At 44.7% G+C, this 24,134-nt stretch overlaps 1 protein-coding gene across 5 annotated transcripts; it reads left to right on the top strand.

Annotated features, from left to right (window-relative positions):
* Positions 1-712: 712 nt before the first annotated feature.
* On the top strand, positions 713-23,439 carry QRICH1 (glutamine rich 1). Of its 5 annotated transcripts, none has more exons than XM_053954103.1 (11): positions 713-730; positions 1,778-1,838; positions 5,323-5,652; positions 13,921-14,937; positions 17,207-17,384; positions 17,972-18,126; positions 18,893-19,007; positions 20,337-20,445; positions 20,800-20,951; positions 21,648-21,738; positions 22,511-23,439. In XM_053954103.1, exons 3-11 carry the CDS (start codon positions 5,344-5,346, stop codon positions 22,701-22,703), a joined length of 2,319 nt encoding a protein of 772 aa, XP_053810078.1. In that variant the 5' UTR covers positions 713-730; positions 1,778-1,838; positions 5,323-5,343; the 3' UTR covers positions 22,704-23,439. The 5 variants fall into 5 exon arrangements, with proteins under 5 accessions (XP_053810078.1, XP_053810074.1, XP_053810076.1 ...); XM_053954099.1 differs by having other exon boundaries at positions 724-801; XM_053954102.1 differs by lacking the exon at positions 713-730 and adding an exon at positions 1,174-1,372.
* The last annotated feature ends 695 nt before the right edge of the window (positions 23,440-24,134 follow it).

Genomic DNA, 24,134 nt, shown 5'->3' with positions numbered 1-24,134 from the left:
CTGCTCGGCCCCGGGCTGGGGGTCAGAGGGGTGTCCCCGCGGAACTGGCATGAACCGCGTGCCACGAGCCCCGTGTCAGTGCCCCTGGAGGTGAAGTAAGTGGACGGAGACCCTGCCCAGCCCCACGGGCCACCTTAAGCGGGGCCCGGGCTGGGGAGGCCGCGCCGAACACATGGGCACGTTAAAGCAGAGCCGGCACAGTCCCGCGGGGCGTTCTCCGCCTCCATGGGGACACTTCGCTCCGCGGTGCCGCCCGGGGCAGGGCGCAGCCCCTCCGCTACAGGCCGCACGGGCCTCACCGCCCTTCCCGGGGAGCCCGTGCACCGGGGTCTGGCCCCACACGGGCGCGACTCGAAGCTTCGCCCCAGGTGCTGCGTGGGGATGGGGGCCGGGCTGCACCCGCATGCCGCGAAGGAGCGGGGCCGGCTGCGTGGGGCCTCTCAGCCGGCGTCGCTCCACGGCCGGTGCTGGTGGCGTCCCGGGTATCCCGGGACGGACTGCCCGGGGTCCGTCCCTGTCCCTCCGTGTCCCCACCGCGTTCCGCGTGTCCCCGCAGCCGCACGCCCCTCCACGCAGGGCGCCCCCCAGCGGCCGCGCCCTCCCCGCGCCCCGCCGTGGCCAGGCCCCTTTAAGGCGCGGGGCGGGCCTAGGAGCTGAGCTCTCGCGGGGCTTGGGAGCCGCGCTCTCGCGAGGCTGGTGCAGCGCGGTGATTGGCTGCAGGGGGTTGAATGTAAGATGGCGCCCAGGGAGCTGTGAGGGGAAAAGACTCGGGGCCGAGGCGGCGGCGGCGACAGGGCCGGGGTGAGGCGGGGCCGGGTCACACCGCGGCGCAGCCGGGCCGGCGGGCCGGGGTAGTGCGCGGCGGCGGTGGGGCTGGGTGGGGCCCCCCTTCGGGCGCGGGAGGAGGAGGCGGCGGTTCCGGGGGCGGCGCGGGCCCGGCGGGGAGGGGGAGGGGGCGGCCCCGCCTGCCGCGCGCGCGCGCGCGCTTTCCTGGCCCGCGCGGGCGCGCCCCCTGCTCTTCCCCCCATGCACCGGGCGCGTCCCCGTCGCCCCCCCCGCCCGGGCAGGGAGGCACCGGGAGGCGCGGCCTGTGCGCGGCCCTCGGCGGCCCTGTCCTCGCGGAGCCCCCGACATGGCTCCTGCCGGGGGGGCGGGGGAGGCGGTGTCACGGCGCCGCCTGCGGGCCCGGCCCGGCCGCCCCGCCGACAGACAAAGGCGGCAGGAGCGGCTGGGGCAGTGCCGGGTCCCCGCGGGCGGGGGAAACCCCACGAGCTCCGCGTCCCCGCTCGGGCAGGACTGAGGCTGAGCTGCAGCCGACGGTCTCAGGGCCTAAATACGGAGCTTCGCCTCGTCTTGGCTGGGTGGCCGAGCGGTCCGTAGCGTTCCCGGCTGTCTCTCGGGGCAGCACCGGGAGCACCTGCGGGGGGAGGGGGTGGGGGGGGTTGCTTCTGGATGCGGTCACTGCTGCTGCTGCCTTGTTCTAAGTTCTGTGTGCCAGTAACTCCGGTGTTACCCACCGTGCCGCGCCTGTTCGCCGCACGGCGCTCTGTGACAGATGTGCTCACAGAGTCGTTCTCAGTACCACCAGGCTGAGGGATACGATGGTTAGAAATTGGGCATCTTGCAATTCCTCAGTAGGAGCTGCCAGCTGCGTGAATGATCATATCTTTGTTTCCTGATTTTTTTTTCTTAATGGAATACATATTAAAAATAAAATGACTTAATAAAGAAAGAGGAACTGGGGATGGAAAGGGCTTCTTTGTTCTGTCTTCTCCAGAACGTTACAAGTCTAAGAGCTCAGGACAAGAGCAGCAGAAATACATGCAACATGGTGACTGGTGAGTCCAGATTGTCCACATGCTGCAAGTTGTGTGTGTGTTTTCAGTAACCTCAGTCTAAGTTTTATCAACTAACCGTATGTGCTCATAATCTTCAAAGAATTTCTTGAACTTACTTCTTGAAGAAAATGCAGTTATGCTGCACAGAGAGGAGTTACCTTCCTTTACTGGAGAAACTTATTGCCTGGATGCTCTTTTTTTAATTTTTAAATGCAATATTAAAAACATGCTGCTGAGATCCAATGCGGGTGGACATTTGCAGTTTCCAGTGTGTGTCTGTGGGATAAACGGAATGCACAAATTAGTGTGTTTTAATAGCTAAAAGTAGTGACTGCAGCAGCAAGCTGTATGTGTTGCCCTACAAAAGCCTGTTGAATGTACCCTAGAGCCTCACAGAGGTTTTCTGCCATAAATGCAGGTTGGTTTAATTTTAATAAGTAAAATTTCTGGGGGTGCAGCATTACATTTCTGAATCTTTCTCTGGACTTGGTACCTCCACTGCAGCATATGGGTAGTTCAGTGGGAAGTGCAGTTTTGAGTGGTTCAGTATTTCTAGTTAAATAATCTTAAGCAGCCTTAAAACTGATATGAACGACTCCAGGAGACAGTGTTTCCTACAAGGTCTGTAACGGCAGCTGTCGAGAAAACCCAGGGAAGATCTTGCTGCCCTTCTGGGGCAGGAACAGATGCCTTGTGGTATGGTAGGGCTCTGGTCCATGCCTGGCACTTGGAATACTGCAGGGGCTCAGCTTAGTGGCTCTTAGCATAGTAACTTCAAGAAATGTAAAGGAATTTTTTTTTTTCTCCATGGTAGAAGAAAGGAAAGAGATTTCTTCTGACAGCTTGTTAGAGAAGAAGATTTACTAGTAGAGGATGACTGGCCTAGTAGGCTCTTGATTTTGATGCTAACAAGAACTAATTGAAATGGACCAGCTGAGCAGGGTCAAGGATTTGTATTTAAGAAATCAGTGCTTGCTTGGTGGTCAGAAGAGGTTGGTGATGGTTTGGTGGTGGACCTCTGCTGCTTATGCTTGTGGGTGTCTTGTGGCTTCTGGTCTCTTACGCAGGAGAATGATGGAGCTTGTGAAAGAAGGGTTGGAGTTTCAAAAGTAGAAGTGAGGGCTAACAGTTCCCATTGGAAACAGTGGCCCTGCTGACCTCCTTACTCTCTCTTTTGACAAGATTAACAGAAGGTGGATAGCTGTTTCCTGAGTTGTTACAATATACTAAAAACCCAATGCAGGAGCGGGAAGGGAGCGCCTGGGAGAGGTGAGCCCATCCAATTCAGCAGCAGCTGGCTGTCAAAGAGCATCTGTGGCACTTATGTCTGGGATCCTGCTGTCAAAGAACATCTGTGGCATTCATGTCTGGGATCCCAGCATGGATGGCATCCTTGAGGCTTATTCTTCAGAAGAGTCTTCTCTCTCAAAGCTGTATCTGCTAGTGCACCTCAGGGTGGACCTGGAGAATGATGATGCTCTTCTGAAAGTCTCACTGTAGTCAAGGAGTTGAAAGTTCCTAGTAGAAAACTGGGAGAAGTTAGTTGCTCAAAATCTATTTTCCAACCTCAGAGTATATAATGGAGCATCATGCAGTTAAATGCAAAACATATTTCAGTGTGCCTGCTGTAGGTCTTGTCTGAGTCCTGAGTCCCTATGGATGCATTAATATTGTTGTTCTTCCTTGGTTTCACCCTGGGCATGTGGTCACCTGGGAAGGGGTTAGTAATATGTGCTGCAGAGGTGTAGAGTACTCTTGAGTAGCTCCTGGAGAAGTGAATAGTCTTACTGGCTCAATCACCTAGAGTTAGCTTGAAAATGTCAGCTTGGTGTCTCTGAAAGAATGTTTTTTCTGTCCAGATGTGGGCTCTACAGGAGCTTCTGTATGCTGATATTTGCAGAGCTGTTGGATTGGCTATGTGAACACCATTATCTGGTGTTTTTTACTAAACATGCTGCATTGCTGCATATTTTAAGAATATCTCTTATAGAAATCTCATACAGCAACAAATGTGTCTTAAAGGCTTCAAAAACCATAGATAGAGCACAAGTTGCCTCATGTGTGTTCCTGTTACCTTTGATATTAGTTTTTTTTTTTCTCTTGTGAGCCTGCTCCAGTGCACTAGCCATGAACCTCCATGTAAACAAAAACTCTGTTTGGACTGCTGTCACATAACAGTGAAGAGGGGTTAGCATTTGCTTCAGCTCTCCCAGGTTTTGGTGATAAACTGGCACTGGACTTGTGCAGTGTGCTTTGAGTGCCAGTGAAAGCCTAGATTAACTCCCATTTTCCCACAGGCAGGCTTTTGAAGCCTTATGTTCAATCGTAGCCCTGTCTCAGTTCTACTTTGTTAAATCATGGTGAAAGGATACATAAAGCGCTGTTTTTGTACCTGTTCTCTTTAGACCTACAGTCATAGTGATGTCTGTCTGTTTTTCCTCCTTTATGCAGCTTGATCTAGTAGTGCTGAATCACCTCTTCTAGTCCTGATCTTGTGGTGTTTCACATCTTTTCACAACTGTCTCAGTATCTGGTGATGTTATGGCTCAAATGTATTTATGCTCTATCAAGGCTAATTAGTGCCTTAGAAACAACCAGTATACTCACTGCAAAAACAATTGGTGGGTTTAAACAAGATAAGTCAATAAGAGAAGAATGCTGTCAGAGTATACCCTAGAGCTGTCTGACGTTCTCAGGTGGAGTTATCTTTGGTGGTGGTGATTTTTTCTTTGCTTTCACTTCTGCCCTATCATCTTAACTTCTTTTTCTGTCTTTCTGTTGTCTTCACACATGGCATGTTTCATGTTAACCTCTTCCTATATTAAAAGGACATCAAGAACTGATGCTGCAGTTGCCTTTGTCATTTCCAGAGCTCTGTTTCTCCATGTGTGTAGTTCCCAGTTTGACGAAATATCTCGATTCCAGCGCTCTCCTTTTGCTTGCTATGTTCAAATCGATGAGGCTGTCCTAGTCCTAATTGCAATGAGCTGAGTGCTACATCTGTTGCTCTTCTGTTGTGCTTCCCATTAGCTGCCTAGAATAGAACTGCACGGCCTGATAGAACACACTGCTCAGTTTCCCACCTCTGCGGCTGCAAAGCAGGGCCGCAGATATTGATTTCTAAGCCTCTCTTGCTAACAGTGCATGCTGCAAACAAATGGAATGTATGACTGGATTTGTCTGGTACAGGACTTGCCTGGTCTGGGTGAAGTACAGAGCTAGGAGAGTTTACACGGCAGTGAGCTCTGGGAGGAGGAATCGTCACACCTGGGTATCATTCAGACTCCTCTGAGCTCCCAAGGGTTAATCTGAGAAATGTGTAGTAGCACAAAATGCCTCATAAAAGTAAAGCATCTGTCTTGGGCTGTGCATGTTTGCCAGTTTTCATACAGTACTTGGTATGAGAGATTAGTTACCGGAGTTAAGAATATCTTTGCATCAAGGGAGTGCTGTAGTTAAGACTTTTACTTTCTCTTTCCTTAAGGAACCCTGAGGACCTTGCAATATGAATAATTCTCTGGAGAACACCATTTCCTTTGAAGAATACATCCGTGTGAAGGCACGAACGATCCCCCAGCACAGGATGAAGGAGTTTCTAGACTCCCTTGCTTCCAAGGGGCCAGAAGCTCTCCAGGAGTTTCAACAGACAGCCACCACCACAATGGTGTATCAGCAGGGTGGCAACTGCATTTACACGGACAGCACAGAGGTGGCTGGGTCTTTGCTTGAACTTGCTTGCCCTGTGACAACCAGTATCCAGCAACAAACTCAGCCAGAGCAGCAGATACAGGTTCAGCAACCCCAGCAAGTCCAGGTAAGCATCTGAAATAATCTTTGAATTATTGCATATATGACTTGGTAACTGATGGAGTAGTGTTCAGAGCTGCTGTCTAACCTTAAGCCTCAGACAAGTACTTCAGAGGCACGGCCAATTAACTTCATATAGAACAGCAATATTTCCCTTTCATTTAAAGAACTTGGTAGTAAATTTGCTCTCTTGACTGTGCCTCCCTCAAGCCCTGCTGTAGGAGGAGCCGCACACATAGCAATGGAGTGGTGTCACCTATTGGAGAAACGGTCACAGTTCTGGCATGTACACAACTCCAGAAGCCTTGTGCTCTGAAGCTGCTATAAATACCAGCTCCCTCTGACTGTCTGATTGTTCAGGGTGGCTGTGGGATGGACATTGCCTTAAGGATTTTCTTTTTCCTTAATAAAATCAATAATCTTTAAATAGTTTTGCTTGAACATTCTAAAAGTTGTTCTTGAGCTGTTTTTTAAGTGAGGGGAAAATGCTAGAGAGTCAACTTTAGGATATGAACCAGGGGAAGATACATTTCTGGAAAGGAATTCTAAAGGATGCATATGCATCAAGGTAGAGTATATGTTTGCACAGTAGAAGGAGTTGTCTTTTTTGTTTTGTTTTTTTGTTAAGTAGATATTACATAAGGAATTTTATTAATTAAGAAAATCCACTATCAGAGGAAAAAACCCAATTTTATAACTTAGGAAACTGCTTTTATCTTCAGATACATTTTGTAATTTGAAGAGTTCATAGGTGGCAGGGCATTTACTAAAGTTTTTCTATGATATATCTCTAAACAGCTGAACTCTGGCTATAGCTGTAATTCTGATACACTTGAGATATGAATCTTTCTGGTTTCGGTTTCTTTAGCAGAATGTAAAGCTACAATTTTTTTTTTTTTTTTTTTTTTTTTTTTTTTTTTTACAATAAGTGAGGGTATGGAGTCACTAATGACTGGAGATCAGGTAGTGTGTGCTTGGTGCAGTGCAGTAGACTTGTGTCAACAGCTCACTTGTGTGATTTTATCCTACAGCAAAGACAAAACTCCTTCACTGGTAACTCGTCTCCAATTACTCTCTATTGAGTAAATGAATGCTTAACTGGGACTTCTGTAACCTGTTGCCCTTCAGTGACTTGTGTTGAAAGGCTTTTGAAGAACAAAAACCTGAAGTCTTTCAGGCATGACTTGGATCTCTGCATGAGGCTGTTAAAACTGATCAAGAATGGGTTTGGTTTTGACAGCTAGTATGTTTTCTGGAAGACCTTTTTTTTTGCAGCAGAAGAGCTAGGAGGGTTGGCTTTTGAGTGCCTCAGCCTTGAAGATGTGGAAAGCCCCAAACCAATTGTAAAAGTCAAAAAGAATCTTTTTTTTTCCCCCCTCTCACTCTTGCTGCCTCATTTCAGAACTACCCAATGTTCAGGCTTGACCCTTGCAAGTCTTTTAGTAACAGAGATAGGGAGGGAGCTCATATATCTTATGCTCCAGAGAAAAATAACCTGACCTTCTTGTAAATAAGCACGGAATTGCTGCCAGAGACTGGTTCCTGATTTTGGAACGGAATGACCTGCACCCTGAATATGAAAAGCTTCTCATGAAAATTAAGATTTCAGCAACTTTCCTGAAGAATGCTGTCTACTCTCTTCTCCTTGTTTTTAATGTGCCTCTGCTTTTACATACCTGCTTTCCCATCTATACATATCATCATTATTATTTGTATTGCCTACCGTGCTGCTCACTTTAGGTGGCGCATTTGGTACTAGATGTGGCTGCAGCTTTTGTGTATCAGCAGTGCAGCTGAACTCGGGTGTATTTGAGCAGCTAGCTCAGAATTATCTTAGTTTTTCTGCAAGAATAGTGTGGAGAAGAATGTGTTATCCCCTTTGCAAGAGTGTTTTTCTGTCTTTCAGGATTTCTTATTGAGACATGATTTATGTTAAACTCATGATTTAGTGTTCACTCATGTCTGCACTGTCACTGTCACAGTGGCAGAGCTCATCTTCTGGATAAAGCTGGATTTTGTTGTGATGCTGGGGAGTCACAGTGTTCCACCATAGCCATGCACCTGGTCCAGCTGGCTCCCTGTGCTGAAATACTGCTTATGTTATATTATGAATTTTGGTCATCTGCTGTAGCCTCTTAGCTTTTGATTAAACTTGTCATCCTGGTACTTGAATTTGTAATCTGTTTACAGATTACAATGGCAAGTCAATGGAAGACCCTTTGAAGGACTATGCTTATGTCTGGCAGTGTGACGGTGCTGCTGGGGGTGACTAACAGTATGACCAGTCAGAGGACCTCACAGTTGAAAGTGCTGATGATGATCTTACAATCATAGAGATAGTGCTCAGGTTTCATCCTGGCTTTTACTTGCTGTGAACAACTAAAGACAGAGTGTGACTGCTTGCTGCTTTTATTTATTCTAGAAAAATAAATTTTCTCTTTGAAGATGTTGTCGCCTTAAGGTTTTCTTACCTAAAAGGTTCAACAAAGTCTTATCAAATGTTTATTTTACAGGATGAGTGGATGCAACTGTTGGGTTATGTCCACTGTCATTACTACAGTTAAGTATCCTGGAGCTCCTTCCACAGCCAGTATCACAGGGATGCCATAAGTGACCTTAAGAAGGAATTTAGTATGTCAAGTTGTCATACCTTGTTGTGCATCAGGGAGTGGCAGGGAAGGTCCGTGTTTTGCTTCAGTCAAGTAAGAGTTTTATCAGCTCTGTTTTTGGTGAGATTGTTGCTTGTTGGTCCTGTGCTTAGAAGCTATGGAATTGATGATGCCAGTGAGGTGTTTAGTGCTGGCTTGCTTCCCAAATATGGTACTTTTGCAGAGGTCAGCAAACCTCTTGTGCCTCTTACCCAGGAAGCTTTAACTGAAAGAATATCACAGGACAGAAAGTATCTTTGCTTATGGTGTGTGTGGAGAAAATCCTCAGTTTCAGCTTTTTATAAACAGTCTGATGTCTAGGTGGCAAGATTTTCTTGGGCAGGGCTTGAGGGGAGGTTGCTACATGTGAGCAACATCACAGAACTGTATGGGAAATGGTTGAATGCCTGTGTAAAATATCTTTCAGTTGATACTTGTGCCTTTCTAATTGCTCAATTCCTTATGTGCTTACTGTTCAGTCTATTCTGTGACTTCAGACCTTTGTAGGAGGCTGGATGTTATTAATGACACAAGGCAGGGAAAGATATCCTTAAATAGTTTAGAAAAAAGTCTTATCTCTGGCTCTGCACAGAATGCATCTTTCCTTTGCTTCTGATGCGTGTACCTTCCTCTTGCCTCTGTACTGTCTGAAATTTAGCTTGGAGGTAGAGTTCCTATTTGCTTACGTTTGAAAAACATGCCAGTATGATTTTAGTGTAGTGTCAGGTATAAGCATTTGCTAGGGCTGAGTGGGACAATTGGAATAGTGATTATAGTCAAGAGTGGTGCTTTCAAGGTAGCATCTACTTGTACATGGAAGTACGCTTCTGTTGGAGAGATAAGCTGTTTTTCCTCGGTTCATGTCTTTTAACTGTCTTAAAACCCTAAACCCCTCCCCAGGGTACAGCTTGACAGCACAATCTTGATATTGTAACTGTTTAAACACACCCAGGGCCTAATTTAGCTGATGGAATTCTCTCTCTGATGTTGATGAATGAGCAGAGGAAAAGCCTGCAGTGAGAGTCAGTCTGGCAGTTGTTCTGAAAAGCTGACTCGCACCCTTTCCATAGACCTTGTTTACTTAGATAGCAAAGGACTTCCTGTAAAGTAGTTAAATAACAAGTTCTGACATTTCCTGCTACTTCACTGATCAGTCTTTTCACTTACTCTTCACTTACACTTTTCATATCTGTTTTGTACTTGCTTGTACACTTTCTGGTGTAACTTTAGAAGGAACTCTTGGTTACAGTGTTAGTTTTTAGTGCTGGAAGTGCTTTAGCTTAGGAGTGTTGTTGACGGAACTGTATTTTAAGTTTTCTGTCCTTAAATTGGCCTAAAAAAACCTGAGATTACTCTTCTCATGCTCTCACTAACTTTTTCCCAAGTATTTGACTTTATGTGGGAAGTTTGAGATGCACCCACATTACTTCTGGGGGCATTTGGAGCATACTTTCCGCAGCAAGTTGGCCACCTGCTGAAGCCTTCTTACCTCTTGTAGGTTTGGAGCCTGTCATTTGGGGTTCCCTCCAGATGAAACTAAGCTGTAAGATGCTGTGTTGTGTTTTGGTGATGTCAAACTTGACTGGTGGGCAAGACTAGAACTAAATTTGAAATAGTCTTCTGGAAGGTATAGTGTGGACATGTTAGTACATCTCCAGTCTTGCTCTGGAGATCTGCTCTTGTGTGTACTACTGCTTGCTGGTTTAAATACAGCTTCAGAAACCAAGATCTCTTTGTGAAAAGATGCATTTAAGAGCCTGTCAGGTGCTCTAGGAAAAGCTACATATCAAAAAATCCATGCAGGAAAGAGTTGCTCTGTGTGCTCGTTTAGAGTTAGGTTTTAGGAAATATTAGATAATCCAGTTAGTCTGCAGATGAAAGAATTAACAAGCAAAGAAAATCTCAGTTGTTTCAGAACTGCAGTTCTGAAACAACTGAGTCTGATTCCTTTTTGGGCAGAGAATCCACACAGGGCAGACATGTTATGATTCCTACTTGAAAGTTTGTCTATCAACCATTAGGAAAAAAAGTTTTGGCAACCAGGTTTCAGATGTTCTCATGGTCCTGGGGTTACTTATTTACTCTTTGCATTTGCTCAGTTCAGGACAGAAGATTTCCTTTAAGGGAATTTAGTTCTGCTCTCTTGTTATGATACAGGGTTGATTTCTAACACTTTTGGTTTTCTAAGCAGCTAGTACTTGATCCAGCTTCCAGCTACTTTATAGTGAAAAGGCGTTTCTCTGTGTCATGGTACCCTGCTGGGAGGTGATTCTTTCATGCTGTTGGATCCAGACTTTTGGCAATAAATAATATTTCAGTACTGGTAACTTGGCATGTTCCTTTCTTGCACCAGTAACCCAGGAATTGTCAGCATAACATGTTTTTGCTTTGATCTTCAGCATAAAATGAAGATTGAAAGTCTCCTGTTGGTCTTGGCCTGTAAATGTAAAACATTCCCCTTTGGTACGGAGTCTTTTATAAAAAGTCTGCTGCTGAGTGTAATTCTTTGTCTAACTTGCTATCTGAGTAAAAAAAGGACAGTGAGGTCGGTATACGAAGCCTTTGGTCTTAGATCAGGTTAAAGCCTGTAAATCTGAAATGGATGCTTGTAGCACTCCTGGATACAACCTACTTGAAAATAGGGAGGGATCTACTTCAAGATACAGTTGTTAAAAATAGGTATGTAATTCACAGGGGATGCATAATGCGTGGTAGGTAGAGCTCCAATATCTTTTTAAATAGGACCACTCTCTAGTCAGAAGCATGATGTCTCCAGTTTGGAACATGGAGAGCTTCAAGTGATTCTGGTGTTTGACTTGATATTGTTTGGGTCTGGACTCATTCTTTGGGTGTTAACAATAGCAGGGTGGACTCTAAAGCAGTAGCAAGACATCCCTGTTGTAGGAGTTAGGATTTAGTCCTGGGGGAGTTTCGAAGGGCCTCAGGGCCCTTCTCATCTGTTGAAAGCGGTGAAGTTGCCACTGACTTTCAAACACTGTAGGCTCAGGCTCTGAAATGGTTAATGGCTCAGAGCTGTGCCGGGGGAGGTTTAAAGTGGACATTAGGAAGCATTTCTTTACCAAGAGAGTGGTCAAACACTGGAACAGGCTTCTTTCTGAGAGGTGGTTGGTGAAGAGGCATTTAGGCAGTGCTGTGAATGACATGCTGTAGCTTATGGTCAGCCCTGAAGTGGTCAGGTGGTTGGACTAGATGCTCAGTGGAGGTCCTCTCAAACTAAAACAGTCTGTTTACAAGAGCAGAAGGGAGCAAATGCTGTCTTGTTCCATTTGTTCTTAGGTCATGCCTCTTGCTGACAATGCCTCTTTCTTAAACCAGTTCCATTACCTTTCTAATTGTGCTTATGTGATAAAATTGTTTCAGCGCAGGAGGAGACTTTGAATTCTTACTGCTAGCAAAAATAAAGTCTTTCCTTTATATATGTTATCGCACTCACAGGAACTGTAATGTGAAATTTTGTAGGGATAGAAGGTGGGGGTGCTTTTAAGGTGTTCTAAGTCAACCTGTGCAAATTGTGAAAACACTACAGAGGTACAGGACAAATGACGCATTTACCTCTTAACATAATTTTGAATCATAGCAGATAAAGTAAATGTTTCTTGTGTGAGACTGAAAATACCAGTGCAATAAAACATGTAATTTGTTCAATCTTTGGCCTTTGCCTTGCAGGTAATCTTCTGAACAAGGATTTAAATTAATAGTAAGGACCATATTAGTGATTTTTAAAGTGAAATATTTTGGAGAATTCTTGCCTTAGGGGTGTGTTTACAACTGGCTTTCTTAAACTGAGCCCTTACCTGGGATCCATGTTTGGGCCTGTTTGCCCAAGGCAGTACTCATGCTCCAGGGCAGAACAATATCAAATAGAACTGAGGAAACATCCCATAGGTGAACTCATCTTTTTCAATTGAATGCCTGATCAAATCACTCATTGATGCAGCTTTTTAAACTGTCGTGCTGACATAAGGTCACATGCTTCTTGTTACCTTGCAGGAAATTATTACAGAGTCACCACATCATCTGGATTACAGTACACTGCACAGAGTTCCCAGAAGGAACTATACCCTATTCTTCCTGGAAATAAATTAATTCTTAACAGGAGGTGACTTATAAATCTGGCCTGCCAGTGGGGCATTTTGCTACCCCATTTTTTTCCTTAGCAACTCTTAATTGGCTGTAAATGGGTCCTTAACATTTTTCAAGACTTCTTAGCAGTGATGCTGGGAAGTGAGATTTTGTGCACAGCAGGCCTGCATTGTAGTTCTTTTTGGTATTGTCAGGCTGACTTGTGTGCTGTCTCTGTGCAAATGGTGCATTAGTCTGCCTGGATCCAGGAAGTGAGGTAGAAAAAGGTGAGAGAACTGTGAATAGGAAGACATTTAGTCTTGCAACTAAATAAGTCTGTGTTGGCTCCAGAAAGAGGTGTTGAGTAATTAATTCACTCCCTTAAGATAAAGTGTTAATGAAGCCTGGAGAAACAGATGGTCATGTGTACCTGGGATATCGCTGGTAGGACAAGGCAAATGTAACAAGTTGTCTGTGTAAATGTGAGGAAAAGTGGAGAAGTGTCTGGACAAGGGATGTGAAGCTATTGAGACCTGAAATTTGTGCAGGGGGCTACCTTTGACTGCTGGCTTTCAGTGTGCTGCTGGACTGCTGCTAGGTATTGTGGCAGACCTGGGACAAATTAATGTGAGAGGGTGTGATTTTTTTTTTTTTTTTCTCTAAAATAAAAGGAACTGCTTGGGAATCAAGTCAACAGATTTGTCTGTGTTACTCAGCATTGTCTAAGTGCATGAGCTAGAAAATACAACTGAGTAGTTTGGACAATAACTGGTATTAAATGGAATAAGTAAATAATGAAAAAAAGGTTGGTTTTAATTATCATTGCCAAAGAAATTCTTCTAGAGTTTACAAAACATGCTGCAGCATAGGCCATTAATGCACGACAAAGATTGAAGTTGAACTTGCCACATTCTGTGTTGACACCCACTTGAGTAGCATTACTATTAATGATAGGTTTCAAAGTAATATTCCTGTTCTTCATGAGGAAAGAGACAAGTGCTGGTTTTGACTTACCCATATTTCTTATTGCCTGTCACCAGCAAGTGATCCTGTGGCCATCTTGGGACTGGGGTGGGCAGCAGTGGAACAATCTTTAGAGCATGATAAGAATGAGGCAAGCTCCTGTGATTGTAATGTGAATGACCTTTAAGTTTTGGTATTGCAAGACCTGTGCTGAAGTAACATTTTAGCAATGCAAATAGCTTTGAAGATTCTTGGATTCCAAGGATGGAATCTGTTGGCTTGAGCCCATCGAGCTTTGAGGGTGGAGATGTAGCTCACATGCTGTTCTCTCTGTGCTGAGAGTCATGTGCAATGCTGAGCAAACACATCTACTGTATCACTGTTATCAACCAGGCACTTCTAGAATAACTTGGTTTCATTTTCCTGAAATCTTTACTAATGAATTAATACATGGAATCAAAAGTAAGCATAAAAGACCTGAAACATAGTGACAGACCACTCTGTCACTATGAGTAACAGACCATCTCTGCTGAATTGCTGGTGTTTGCTGATCTCTAACTGGTGGCTTGGTGTCATTGCAGGTTCAGGTCCAGGTCCAGCAGTCACCGCAGCAGGTCTCCGCCCAGCAGCTCTCTCCACAGCTCTCTGTCCATCAGGCTTCAGAGCAGCCAATACAGGTCCAAGTGCAGATCCAAGGCCAGGCTCAGCAGCAGGCATCCCAGACAATACAGAGTCAGTCTCTTCAGAGCCCCAGCCCATCGCAGCTGCAGGCAGCTCAGATCCAAGTGCAGCACGTGCAGACTGCCCAACAGATCCAGGCTGCAGAGCTACAGGAGGAACACATACAACACCAGCAGATCCAGGCCCAGCTTGTGGCAGGACAGGCCATTACTGGTGGCCAGCAGATCCAGATCCAGACAGTCGGGGCACTGTCACCCCCACCTTCTCAACAAGGCTCCCCACGAGAGGGAGAGAGGCGGATTAGCTCTGCGAGTGTCCTTCAGCCAGTGAAGAAACGTAAAGTGGATATGCCTATTACTGTATCGTATGCTATTTCAGGGCAGCCAGTTGCCACAGTGCTGGCCATTCCTCAGGGCCAGCAGCAAAGTTATGTCTCTTTAAGGCCAGACTTGTTAACAGTGGACAGTGCCCACCTGTACAGTGCCACTGGGACCATTACTAGCCCCACTGGAGAGACATGGACCATCCCTGTTTACTCCGCTCAGCCACGTGGTGACCTTCAGCAGCAGAACATAACCCACATTGCTATCCCTCAGGAGGCCTACAATGCCGTCCACGTCAGTGGCTCACCCACAACACTGGCTACAGTGAAGCTGGAAGAAGACAAGGATAAGATGGTGGGAAGTACTTCAGTAGTGAAGAACTCTCACGAGGAAGTGGTGCAGACTCTTGCTAATTCGATCTTTCCAGCACAGTTTATGAATGGCAACATCCACATTCCAGTGGCAGTGCAGGCTGTGGCAGGGACATACCAGAATACAGCACAGACAGTGCACATATGGGACCCACAGCAGCAACAGCAGCAGCCCACACCCCAAGAGCAGGGGCAGCAGCAGCAACTACAAGTCACTTGTTCAGTAAGTTAAACTGCCTATTAGTCTCAGCTGGTGATTAACAACTTACAAATGTTTTGGAGAGGGAGCATGCCAACAGACAGCTGGTGTCTGCGAAGCAGAGATGCATCTGTCCCAGAAGCCTGAATGTGACATAGGGCACTTGGCTACTAATGGGTATAAGACTTTCATGTGATAATGTTGGTACTTAGTTATAGGATTCAAAACTTTCCAAAAGAAAGTACAGTCTTGATCTTAGTGTTAAAAATTAATAGATACATATTGATTGCCAGACTCTACGTAGCAGGTATTCCGAGATCTGCAGTGTTTTCCTGAGCGGTTGCAGTGTCCAGGCAGGGATAATTGCAGCCAAATAAGGTGTGCTAATATGTACTGGTCATTATCAGTTACTTTGTGTTATGTTGCACATGGAGTCCACAACAGATCCAGTGCCCCAGTAAAGTATTGAAATCTGACTAGTTGTGAGCAAACTTCCTGGATCAAGTGTACTTTAGGGTACATAAGGTATTTAAATTAAAATATCTTAAATACATAGGCAATTCCAGGAGGAATGTACTCTCTCTGTAAGGGGGGCAACAAAGCTACTAGAAGTGAACATCACGCTTTTGGGAGTTGACCCTCTCCAAACTGTGAAACTGAGAAGGAATTTGCCAGCCTGCCCTGTGCTGTCCTCTGGCATTTTGCATCTAGGGGATCTGGGCAAGTTGCAGCAGTTTTGCTTTATTTATGAAAAATACAAGTTTGTTAAGAAGCATCTGCCAGTTCAGCAGATTTACATCAGCCTGTATCCAACCTTCAGACTGGATAAAGGTGTCTATGAGGTTAGGGCAGAAGACTGTCCCCTGGATTGGGCTGATGGAGGGAGTTGTCTCTGGAAAGCTTTCAGCTCTCTGGAAAGTAATGTGACAGCTCTCTGGAGGAGAGCAGAGGCTCAATCCTGGCTCCTACAAAGACAAGGTGTCAGTTCACCCTTGGACTCTTTAAAGCAGAGAGAGGCTTTGCTTCACAACTTAGTTGCCATCTGCCTTGATTAAAGCTGGGCTTTTTCAGTCAGTCTCTCTGCAGCTGTGCTACAAGCTGCAGGGGCTGATAAGCAATAAGAGCTAATAAGAGCTGATGCAGAGAATAAAAAAACAGCCAGAGGGAGTTGGAAGGCTCCAGTCTGAGGCTCTTGCAGACTTTGCCTCTTAAGCTGTTGTTTTTTTATACTAGGTAAGGTACAGGTATTTAAAGTCTATGCTGGTTTCGTATGCCATGGTCTCTAGTACTGTCAGAGCAACTTCCACTAATATTGACACTTAGCAGTAACAAAGGAAAAGCTTTTTGGAGTAGCTCTTAGGAAGGAAAAGGCAAAACTGTTTTGATACAAGAATTGCTATTTCTGTAACATTCAGGGTACCAGTGAGAGTTTGACTATGGTCTGCAAAGCAATTAATTGAGATAGCTATGAGACTCTGTAGCATAGAATTGAAAACCTGTAGCAAAGAATGCAGAGTGGGTGTAGCTGGAGTACTTGCTGCAGGTTTTAGATTGGTGCTGTTGGTTGCCTGACAAATAAGTTTTAGTTTGAGATCGAAATTCTTGGTGACCTAAGGTCCCACTGCAAAGTAAATTTCCAAAGGGTCCGGAGATGCCTTAGGTCTGTAAAAAGTCATGCAGTCGTCACACAATAGTAGCTAGTCCCCATTAATAATATTTGGTATTTCGAGAACATTGCATTGGAATTGAATTGATGTTTTGATGCTGTGTTCTAGTCTTATTGCTTTATACCTTTTATAAGTGAATTAATCTTATTTATCATTTATGATAAGAACGGAATGTATTTATTCTGTGTGCCTGTTATGTACTGCTTAAAGAAGAGAGTCTGGATAGGGAGGGATGCCAGTGGTGTATGGCATGTGATTGTACCCAGGACCTTCCTTAGGGCAGTCTAGGTGTGGAGTAGCAGTGGTGAGTAAAGCTGGTGGCACCTTTCAGGGTCTCTGTGGGCTGCTCTTATAGTGAGATGGACTTCAGTGATGATTCAGAGTGACAAGTGAGCTGAAGATAGATCTGTCCATTCAAACTGAAAGAGTTTTTGGAGTGTAGAATATTCTTTTGTGAGCAGCAATTCAGGCTGGACAGCAAAAGATGCATTCCTTGGATTAATTTCTTGTTGGGAGTGTTGCGGAAGGTTGGTATCCTGGGGCTACAGGTAATGTGGGATTCTTGCTTTTTGTCCAGCTGTTGCATGTTGAAGTGTGTATATAAACTGAAGAGTTTTCTTTCATAGGCTCAAACTGTTCAGGTTGCTGAAGTTGAACCACAGCCACAGCCGCAGACTTCTCCTGAACTTCTACTTCCAAACTCTCTGAAGCCAGAAGAAGGTCTTGAAGTGTGGAAAAGCTGGGCACAGACCAAGAATGCAGAGCTGGAAAAAGAAGCCCAAAATAGGCTAGCACCTATTGGAAGTAAGTGTCATTGGCAATATGGCCTTTGTTTCCTTTCAAGTAGGATTAGGGATGACTAAAATGTTACATGTTTACTGCTCTGGAAGACTCTTTCGCTTAATCAGTGATTGTTCCTAAATTTAAATTTTAATCTACTCTGCAGTACTAATTATTGTGTATTCCCACTGCCACAGGACATGTGTTAGCTCTGTGCTGAGCCCCCTTGAGCACCTGGGCTGATAGCAATAGAAAAGGGCTCTGCATGGCTGTGGTGCATGGACAAACTGTCCGCCCAAGCTGGTAGAACAGTCATTGCTGTTTTCCTCTTGCTGCAGGGCAGCATTTCACTGGGGACATGGTGAAAGAAGGCAATAGTCATGCATTTGGTAGGGCAGAGGATCTTCCTATCAAACTCTTGCCTGTTTTATCTTTTAGTATTTCTGACAGCCTAAGATACGGATTTATTTCAACTTGCTTTACTGTACTGGGAGAATGAGGTAGTACTGGACCTGCCAGATAGAATGAAGATGTGGAAAATCTTTCCTGAAATGTTAGGAAATAATATGGCTTTATCACTTAAATAATATAGCTTTGTTTTGTTTTTCCAGGGCGTCAGCTGCTGAGGTTCCAGGAAGATCTCATCTCTTCAGCTGTGGCTGAGCTGAATTATGGTCTGTGCTTAATGACACGAGAAGCTCGGAATGGTGATGGTGAACCCTATGATCCTGATGTGCTCTACTATATCTTCCTGTGTATTCAGAAGGTAGGATGGGACAGCTCTATGTGCTGCAGAACTGTCCATGTTGTCAGCATGTGTAGGGGGACTGTTGGTTATAAAAATAGAGACTGTAGCCTCTATTAAGCTTCCTAACAATTTTATAAGGAAAAACTCTCTTTGCTTAAAAAACCTTGAAAACATCAAATGACTTGTCTGTCCTTAGTGCAAGCAATGCTTTAGTCTGTGAGTTAAGTTTGTGAGTAACTGGGTTCAGTATCATAGTGAAAATAATAAATCCATTCAGCTTTTTTTTGATGGGGGAGAGAAGGGTTGGATGATGTTTGAAGAAGTTGTCAGTGTCAAGACTTAAATTTAATTGAAGCTTTAACAGGCAAGAACTTAGCTTTATGTGCTATGGGAAGTATGAGCTTTCTGGAAGAGCTGCAGGAACAGAGCTATACTTGGACAGGGAAATTGAGCATCCTTGTTGTTAACCTGAAAAAGTAATGTCCACTACTCATGTGAAATAACTAGAAGTGAACACACCTGAAATAAAAGGTGAAATCCAATCAGCTTTACTTTGTAAGATAGTTTTTCCTTTTTATGTCTTGGCATTCCCATGATAGTAATGGAGATTACCTACCCTGTATTTGCTTTGTCGCAAGAGTACTCACTCTTTAAGTAAACTGTATTCGTCTTCAGTGCTGTGCTGTAAAATGCTCAGCTGAGAATGTGGGCTCTTAGGATGAGGTCCGGTCTGAGGAACACACTTGCTCCCACTGTACTGGCCTGTGTTGTCGATCTCTTACAGTATCTCTTTGAAAATGGCCGAGTCGATGACATCTTCTCAGATCTCTACTATATTCGGTTCACTGAATGGCTGCATGAAGTTCTTAAGGACATACAGCCTCGTGTTTCACCTCTTGGTAAGGGCTATTGTACAAGAACTTTAAAACTTTCCAGAGCTTGGAATGTTTAAACTGAACCTATAGCATGAGTGTAGTCTGAATAGAAACCCTTTTGAAGTATGTAACATCCATAGGCTAGCTAATGCTGGTCAGGGAGAAAAATGTTATGTTTGCAGTGAATGCTGGGGTTACTGCAGTTGTCAGGCTCTAACCCTGACTGTCATTGAGCGTTATTTGTCTGTCACTTGTCACCAATCAGAAGGTGCATTGTGGGGACTTCGTAGTGTCATTAGATTGGCTTACTTGGCAGCCAGCTGATCCTTGGTTTGAATCAGGTTTCCTCATCTGAAATGGTAATACATCCTGCTTCTAATATGTATTGTTTCTTTGGGAGATAATACAGCACTGTCATAGTGCCATGTAGCCAGATGGATACTGTCTGCAGAACCAACTGAGTGTCAAAGGAAAAAACAATGAGTGAATAAAGCCTCCAGTGCTGCAGTCAGTTGCAGTTCAACCTTATGTTTAGGAAATCATGGCAACAGGGATGGGGGAGTAAGTTCCAGAAGAGACAAATTTTGACAGAGAACTGTATGAGAACTAGATAAAAATTGCATTTTCAGAGCATGGAAACCTGGTTTATCATTGCTTCTTTCCCTTTGATATGTTTGGACATGAGTGAAAAAATTAATTCTTATGTTCAGTAAAGTAGCTGATGTTACAGGCTAGATGGTTAAGTGGCACCATGAGTTTTGGAATCCTTTTGTTTTCAGTCTGGCTGTTTGATCAGTGCTTTGACATTCCACAAGCCCCAGAGTTCATACTGCTGTCTGTTTTTCTGTTTATCTGTGTATTTGGAGTGTAGTATTTTTCTTCTACACAAAGGGGGAAAAAAAACTGAGAATCAAAGGATTACTCATGTGTCCAAATACATCACTTGGCACTGTGTGCTCACTGAAGCTGTGCACAGGGCCAAGAACTGATTTGTTACACTGGCCTGCCTGCTCTCACATATTATTGGATTAAGAGCATCTGCATTGGAGTCAAGCCAATAATTAAAAGCTGTTTAAGTACATATTCTTTTCTCTATGGGCTGGGATGTATAGGCATGTTGCACAAGCATACTCTCCACAATTAGAGGTTGATGGATATGTACAAGTGTTTCCTAACTGTACCTGCTATTTAAAAAGTTATTTGCAGAGCACTGAATCTTGACATTAGTGAGAATCTCCTCTTTTTCCTTCTGTTAAGATTTATATGCTCTCCAGTACTTACAGACTGTAAAATGCTGCCTGTGCTCATGTTGTGTCTGTCCCCTGGCATGATGCTGACTTCTGATTATTGCAGGTTACATCCTCTCCAGTCATGTAACAGAAGAGATGCTGTGGGAGTGTAAGCAGCTTGGAGCTCACTCCCCTTCCACCTTGCTCACTACACTGATGTTTTTTAATACGAAGTAAGTACTCAGGTCTTAGGGAATCTTGGGGAATAAAAGAACTTCAGAGACCTTAACAGGATTGGTGTGAAACTACTGCACTGCATAGGGCAAAATCACAAGTTTCAAATGGTTGCACACAGAGTCCACTTGTAGCTTCATCAGACAAAGAAGATGCAGTATAACAAGGAAGTGAGCTAGCAGAGGGCAGACTGAACCTGTGGCTTTTGTATGCTTTGCTGCTGGAAGAGTCCTTAGCCCAGTGATTGGTTTGAGCTTCAGCCTGCTCATGATGGCTAAAGATGACTACCTTGCTGTTGTGACTGTGTCCCTTGCCTGCCTCTGAATGTCCTGTGTTCTGTTCTTGCTGCTCAGATACTTCCTGTTGAAAACAGTAGACCAGCACATGAAGCTGGCCTTCTCCAAGGTGCTGAGACAGACCAAGAAGAACCCTTCTAATCCCAAGGATAAAAGCACGAGTATCCGCTATATGAAGGCTCCAGGCATGCACCAGACAGGACAGAAAGGTAGTGTCTAGGAGGTTTCTTTGGTAGTATTTTACTTACTTGGGCTTGAAGAAGTGGATGAACCTGGAGATGTTTGCAGGTAGGGAATCCAAGGCTCTGCCAGTTACCTGTAGCCTGGCAGTTTGTGTTTTCCATGCACTCTATCCAAGAGAGGGCAGTACCTTCTAATCATAGCCCTGGGGACATACCTTACCTGAGGCATGTGGGACTCATCAAGAACTAAGGATAATTTTTTGTTACTTTTTTTTTCTTTTTTTTTAATGGGCAAAGAGACTATTGGGTGTAAGTGCTTATGAAGAGATGGAGAAAATTCTTTGGGAGGGCTTCTCTTACCTTGATTCATGTGAACTCATAAGAATTCCTCTGTAAGTACAATCTGTCCTCTTAAAAGCAAAGGATGTAACTGAGGCTTTGCAGTCTCACTAGTGATATTTCCCTCATTTTGTGCACTGGTAGAGGAGAAATGGAAAGAAGGATATGGATGGGTTGTGATCTTCAATAGCCTTGGGATAAAGTAAGCTCTGCATAATGCTTTTAAGCATTTATGGCCAGGTGCCTCTGCCCTGGAACAGCCATATGTCTCTTGCCACCTCTTGTACGGTGACACAGTGCTGCAGTGTTGAGGCTCTGTGGTACTGCTCAGTGTGCTGTGCTTACACAGAGTGTCTGACAGACTTCTGGGGGGCTGGTTTGTAGTTACAGATGACATGTATGCAGAGCAGACTGAGAATCCAGAGAACCCCCTGAGGTGTCCGATAAAGCTGTATGACTTCTACCTCTTCAAATGGTGAGAGCTCTTGTCTGTGTGTATGGTGCTTGTCTTCTGTGAGTGGGGAGCTGCACCCTGTGCCTGGCCTAGTTTTCAACGCTGTGTGATAGCACTGGCACAATTTCTGTATTTCCATAAATTTACTTAAATGGAGAGGGGTGTTGATGTGAGAGAGTGGGATTAACTTTGATGGCATATAAATTTAATTTTTGGGGTATTTAAGAGACAAATCCTGATTTGTGAACTGGCTGCTCTTAATCTTGGATGTTTGCTGTGTTGACATGAACTTGTTCTTCTGCTTATGAGTTGCAAGTCATCTGGAAGCATGCACTACTGAAGATAGGATTAGGGTCCTCTTCAGACCAGCTTCTGAACAAAAATGAGGACTTGCTATGGAGATTGGAGGATGCCTCAAAGGACTCATCTCTAAATTATGATGATTCTGTAATTTAATATAATGGTTCATCTGCACAGATGGATCTGCAGTAGCCTGAATGTGAAAATACCCCATCCTTTTTTCACTCTGAAGGACCCCTAAAGCCATGTGTGTGTTATGCTTACCAGTGTGAAATAAAAACTACTTTGTTATAGTCCTCACCATGGCTTTTTAACCTTGGCATGTCCTAAAACCTTGGAATGAATCTTGCCGCTAGATATATCTCTGTACCTTCATTTGTCATCAGCCAGATGTTCACTGTCAGGATTTGTGAAGCCTGGGGTGAGGACAGTGGTGGTGTCGCTCTTCCAGGACATTTTGTTAGTCTGGTTATTTCTGATCTTCCTCACACAGCCCCCAGAGTGTGAAAGGCCGGAATGACACGTTTTACTTGACACCGGAACCAGTGGTGGCCCCCAACAGCCCTATCTGGTATTCCATCCAGCCGATCAGCAGAGAGCAGATGGAGCAGATGCTCACCCGGATCCTGGTGATACGAGAGATTCAGGAAGCTCTTGCCGTGGCTAATGCCAGCACCATGCACTAAGGCATCCTTCGTGGCTCAGATGGGGTGGGGCAGGGTGATGGGGGAGGGACAAGCAAAGAGAAATTGTACAGACTTTTACACTAAAGGAGATGCCTAAGTTTTTGGTTTTTTATTGGTGTAGTTATGAAGCCCTTTTAGGCTTCTTCTCTTTAAAAGAATCTAAAGGAAAACCTACCCATTGTGTATCCTACCCAACACACCAAACTGTTGGAACCATTGGAGGCTGCATATCCCCTGCGAGCTGGGAGCTGTGGAAAGCTGCTGGTTGACTCTGGGTTTTTTTTATGATGTAGAAAACATGAACTACAGGATTGGCCTGGTTGGCTGGGGCCTCTGTCTCCTTGGAGCACGTGCAGCCTAGAGGGCACAGAATGATGGATGGACCTGCTCAGCCAGTGGAGGAGAGGCAGGCATCTTCTTTTCTTGTGCTTGGACGTTAATTTGCTGTTATCTTGGAAGAAAGAGGAGAGAGTGAACTGCAATTATGATTTATACAAAAAAACAAACCAACAATTTCTATTCAGACCTTTAAGTGACATTTTTAGATGTTAAAAGTACAAACTTTACCACACTCTTCTTTTTTGGCCTAACATTGAGGCCTTAAAGCTTGAGGCTTCTGTGCCTGATGGAATTCTTGTAACATACACTTGTGTATCATATAAAGATACCACCCTGTTTCTCTTATGTATTCTTACTCTAGTTGTTTATTAAGAATGACGAGCACGTCTTTTCAACATGCCATTGAACAATGTGTCTTTATTTGGGGAAGAGTGAGCTGTGAGGGTGGGGGGGTCATTATACAAAGATCAGTATGCAAACTGGTTGTTTTCATCCCTGTTCATGCTTTCCAGCTCAACTCTGCTGGATTTCTTTCACCCCTACAACTTGTGACGGTAGAAGGGCATACACTTCTGTTGAAGGACCTGAATGTCTGCTTGCTGATGGAAGCTCAGTGCCAGGCTAGGAACATGCGATCTGTGAGACCAGATCAGACTGTCCTAATGTTCTGTAGCTTTACCCCTAGGCAAATCCCTCTCTTTCCACCTTTTCAAATGCATCACAACAACGGCGTGATGGAGAGGTAGTGGAGGGAAAAGGCCTTCCAGGAGCAGCATATGGCTTACTCCTGCTGTTTAACAGCCTTTTCACAGTTTTTAACACAGCTGCGTAGCTTTTGGCATCGTTCATGATCATAATCCCCAGCCCTGTAGCTTTGCCTTGCTGCATCTTAAATGGTTGCTGTATTTTATATCATTAACAAATAGTCTGCTCTTTTGAAGCCAGCAGGTAGCCAACTGTGCTTGAAATGGGAGATCACTTGCCAGGCTTGTTACTTGTGCCGCCAGCTTCTTGGATGCAGAGAAATTACTCTGCTTCTTGAATTTGTCTTCCCTGCTTCTTCGCCTCATGTTCCTTCCCTGTTCCAAAATA

This window comes from Vidua chalybeata, chromosome 12 (assembly GCF_026979565.1).
Source record: "Vidua chalybeata isolate OUT-0048 chromosome 12, bVidCha1 merged haplotype, whole genome shotgun sequence".
NCBI classification, from domain to species: Eukaryota; Metazoa; Chordata; class Aves; order Passeriformes; family Viduidae; genus Vidua; species Vidua chalybeata.
Note: the sequence above shows the minus strand (reverse complement) of the source record. Positions and strands in the feature narration are given on the sequence as shown.

Excerpts from the sequence above, each read along its gene's own strand:
- QRICH1 (XM_053954103.1), top strand. The coding sequence starts at position 5,344 with ATGAATAATTCTCTGGAGAACACCATTTCCTTTGAAGAATACATCCGT. Across the intron at positions 14,938-17,206 it reads AACTACAAGTCACTTGTTCA|GCTCAAACTGTTCAGGTTGC; the intron begins GTAAGTTAAACT and ends TTTCTTTCATAG. Across the intron at positions 21,739-22,510 it reads GACTTCTACCTCTTCAAATG|CCCCCAGAGTGTGAAAGGCC; the intron begins GTGAGAGCTCTT and ends TTCCTCACACAG.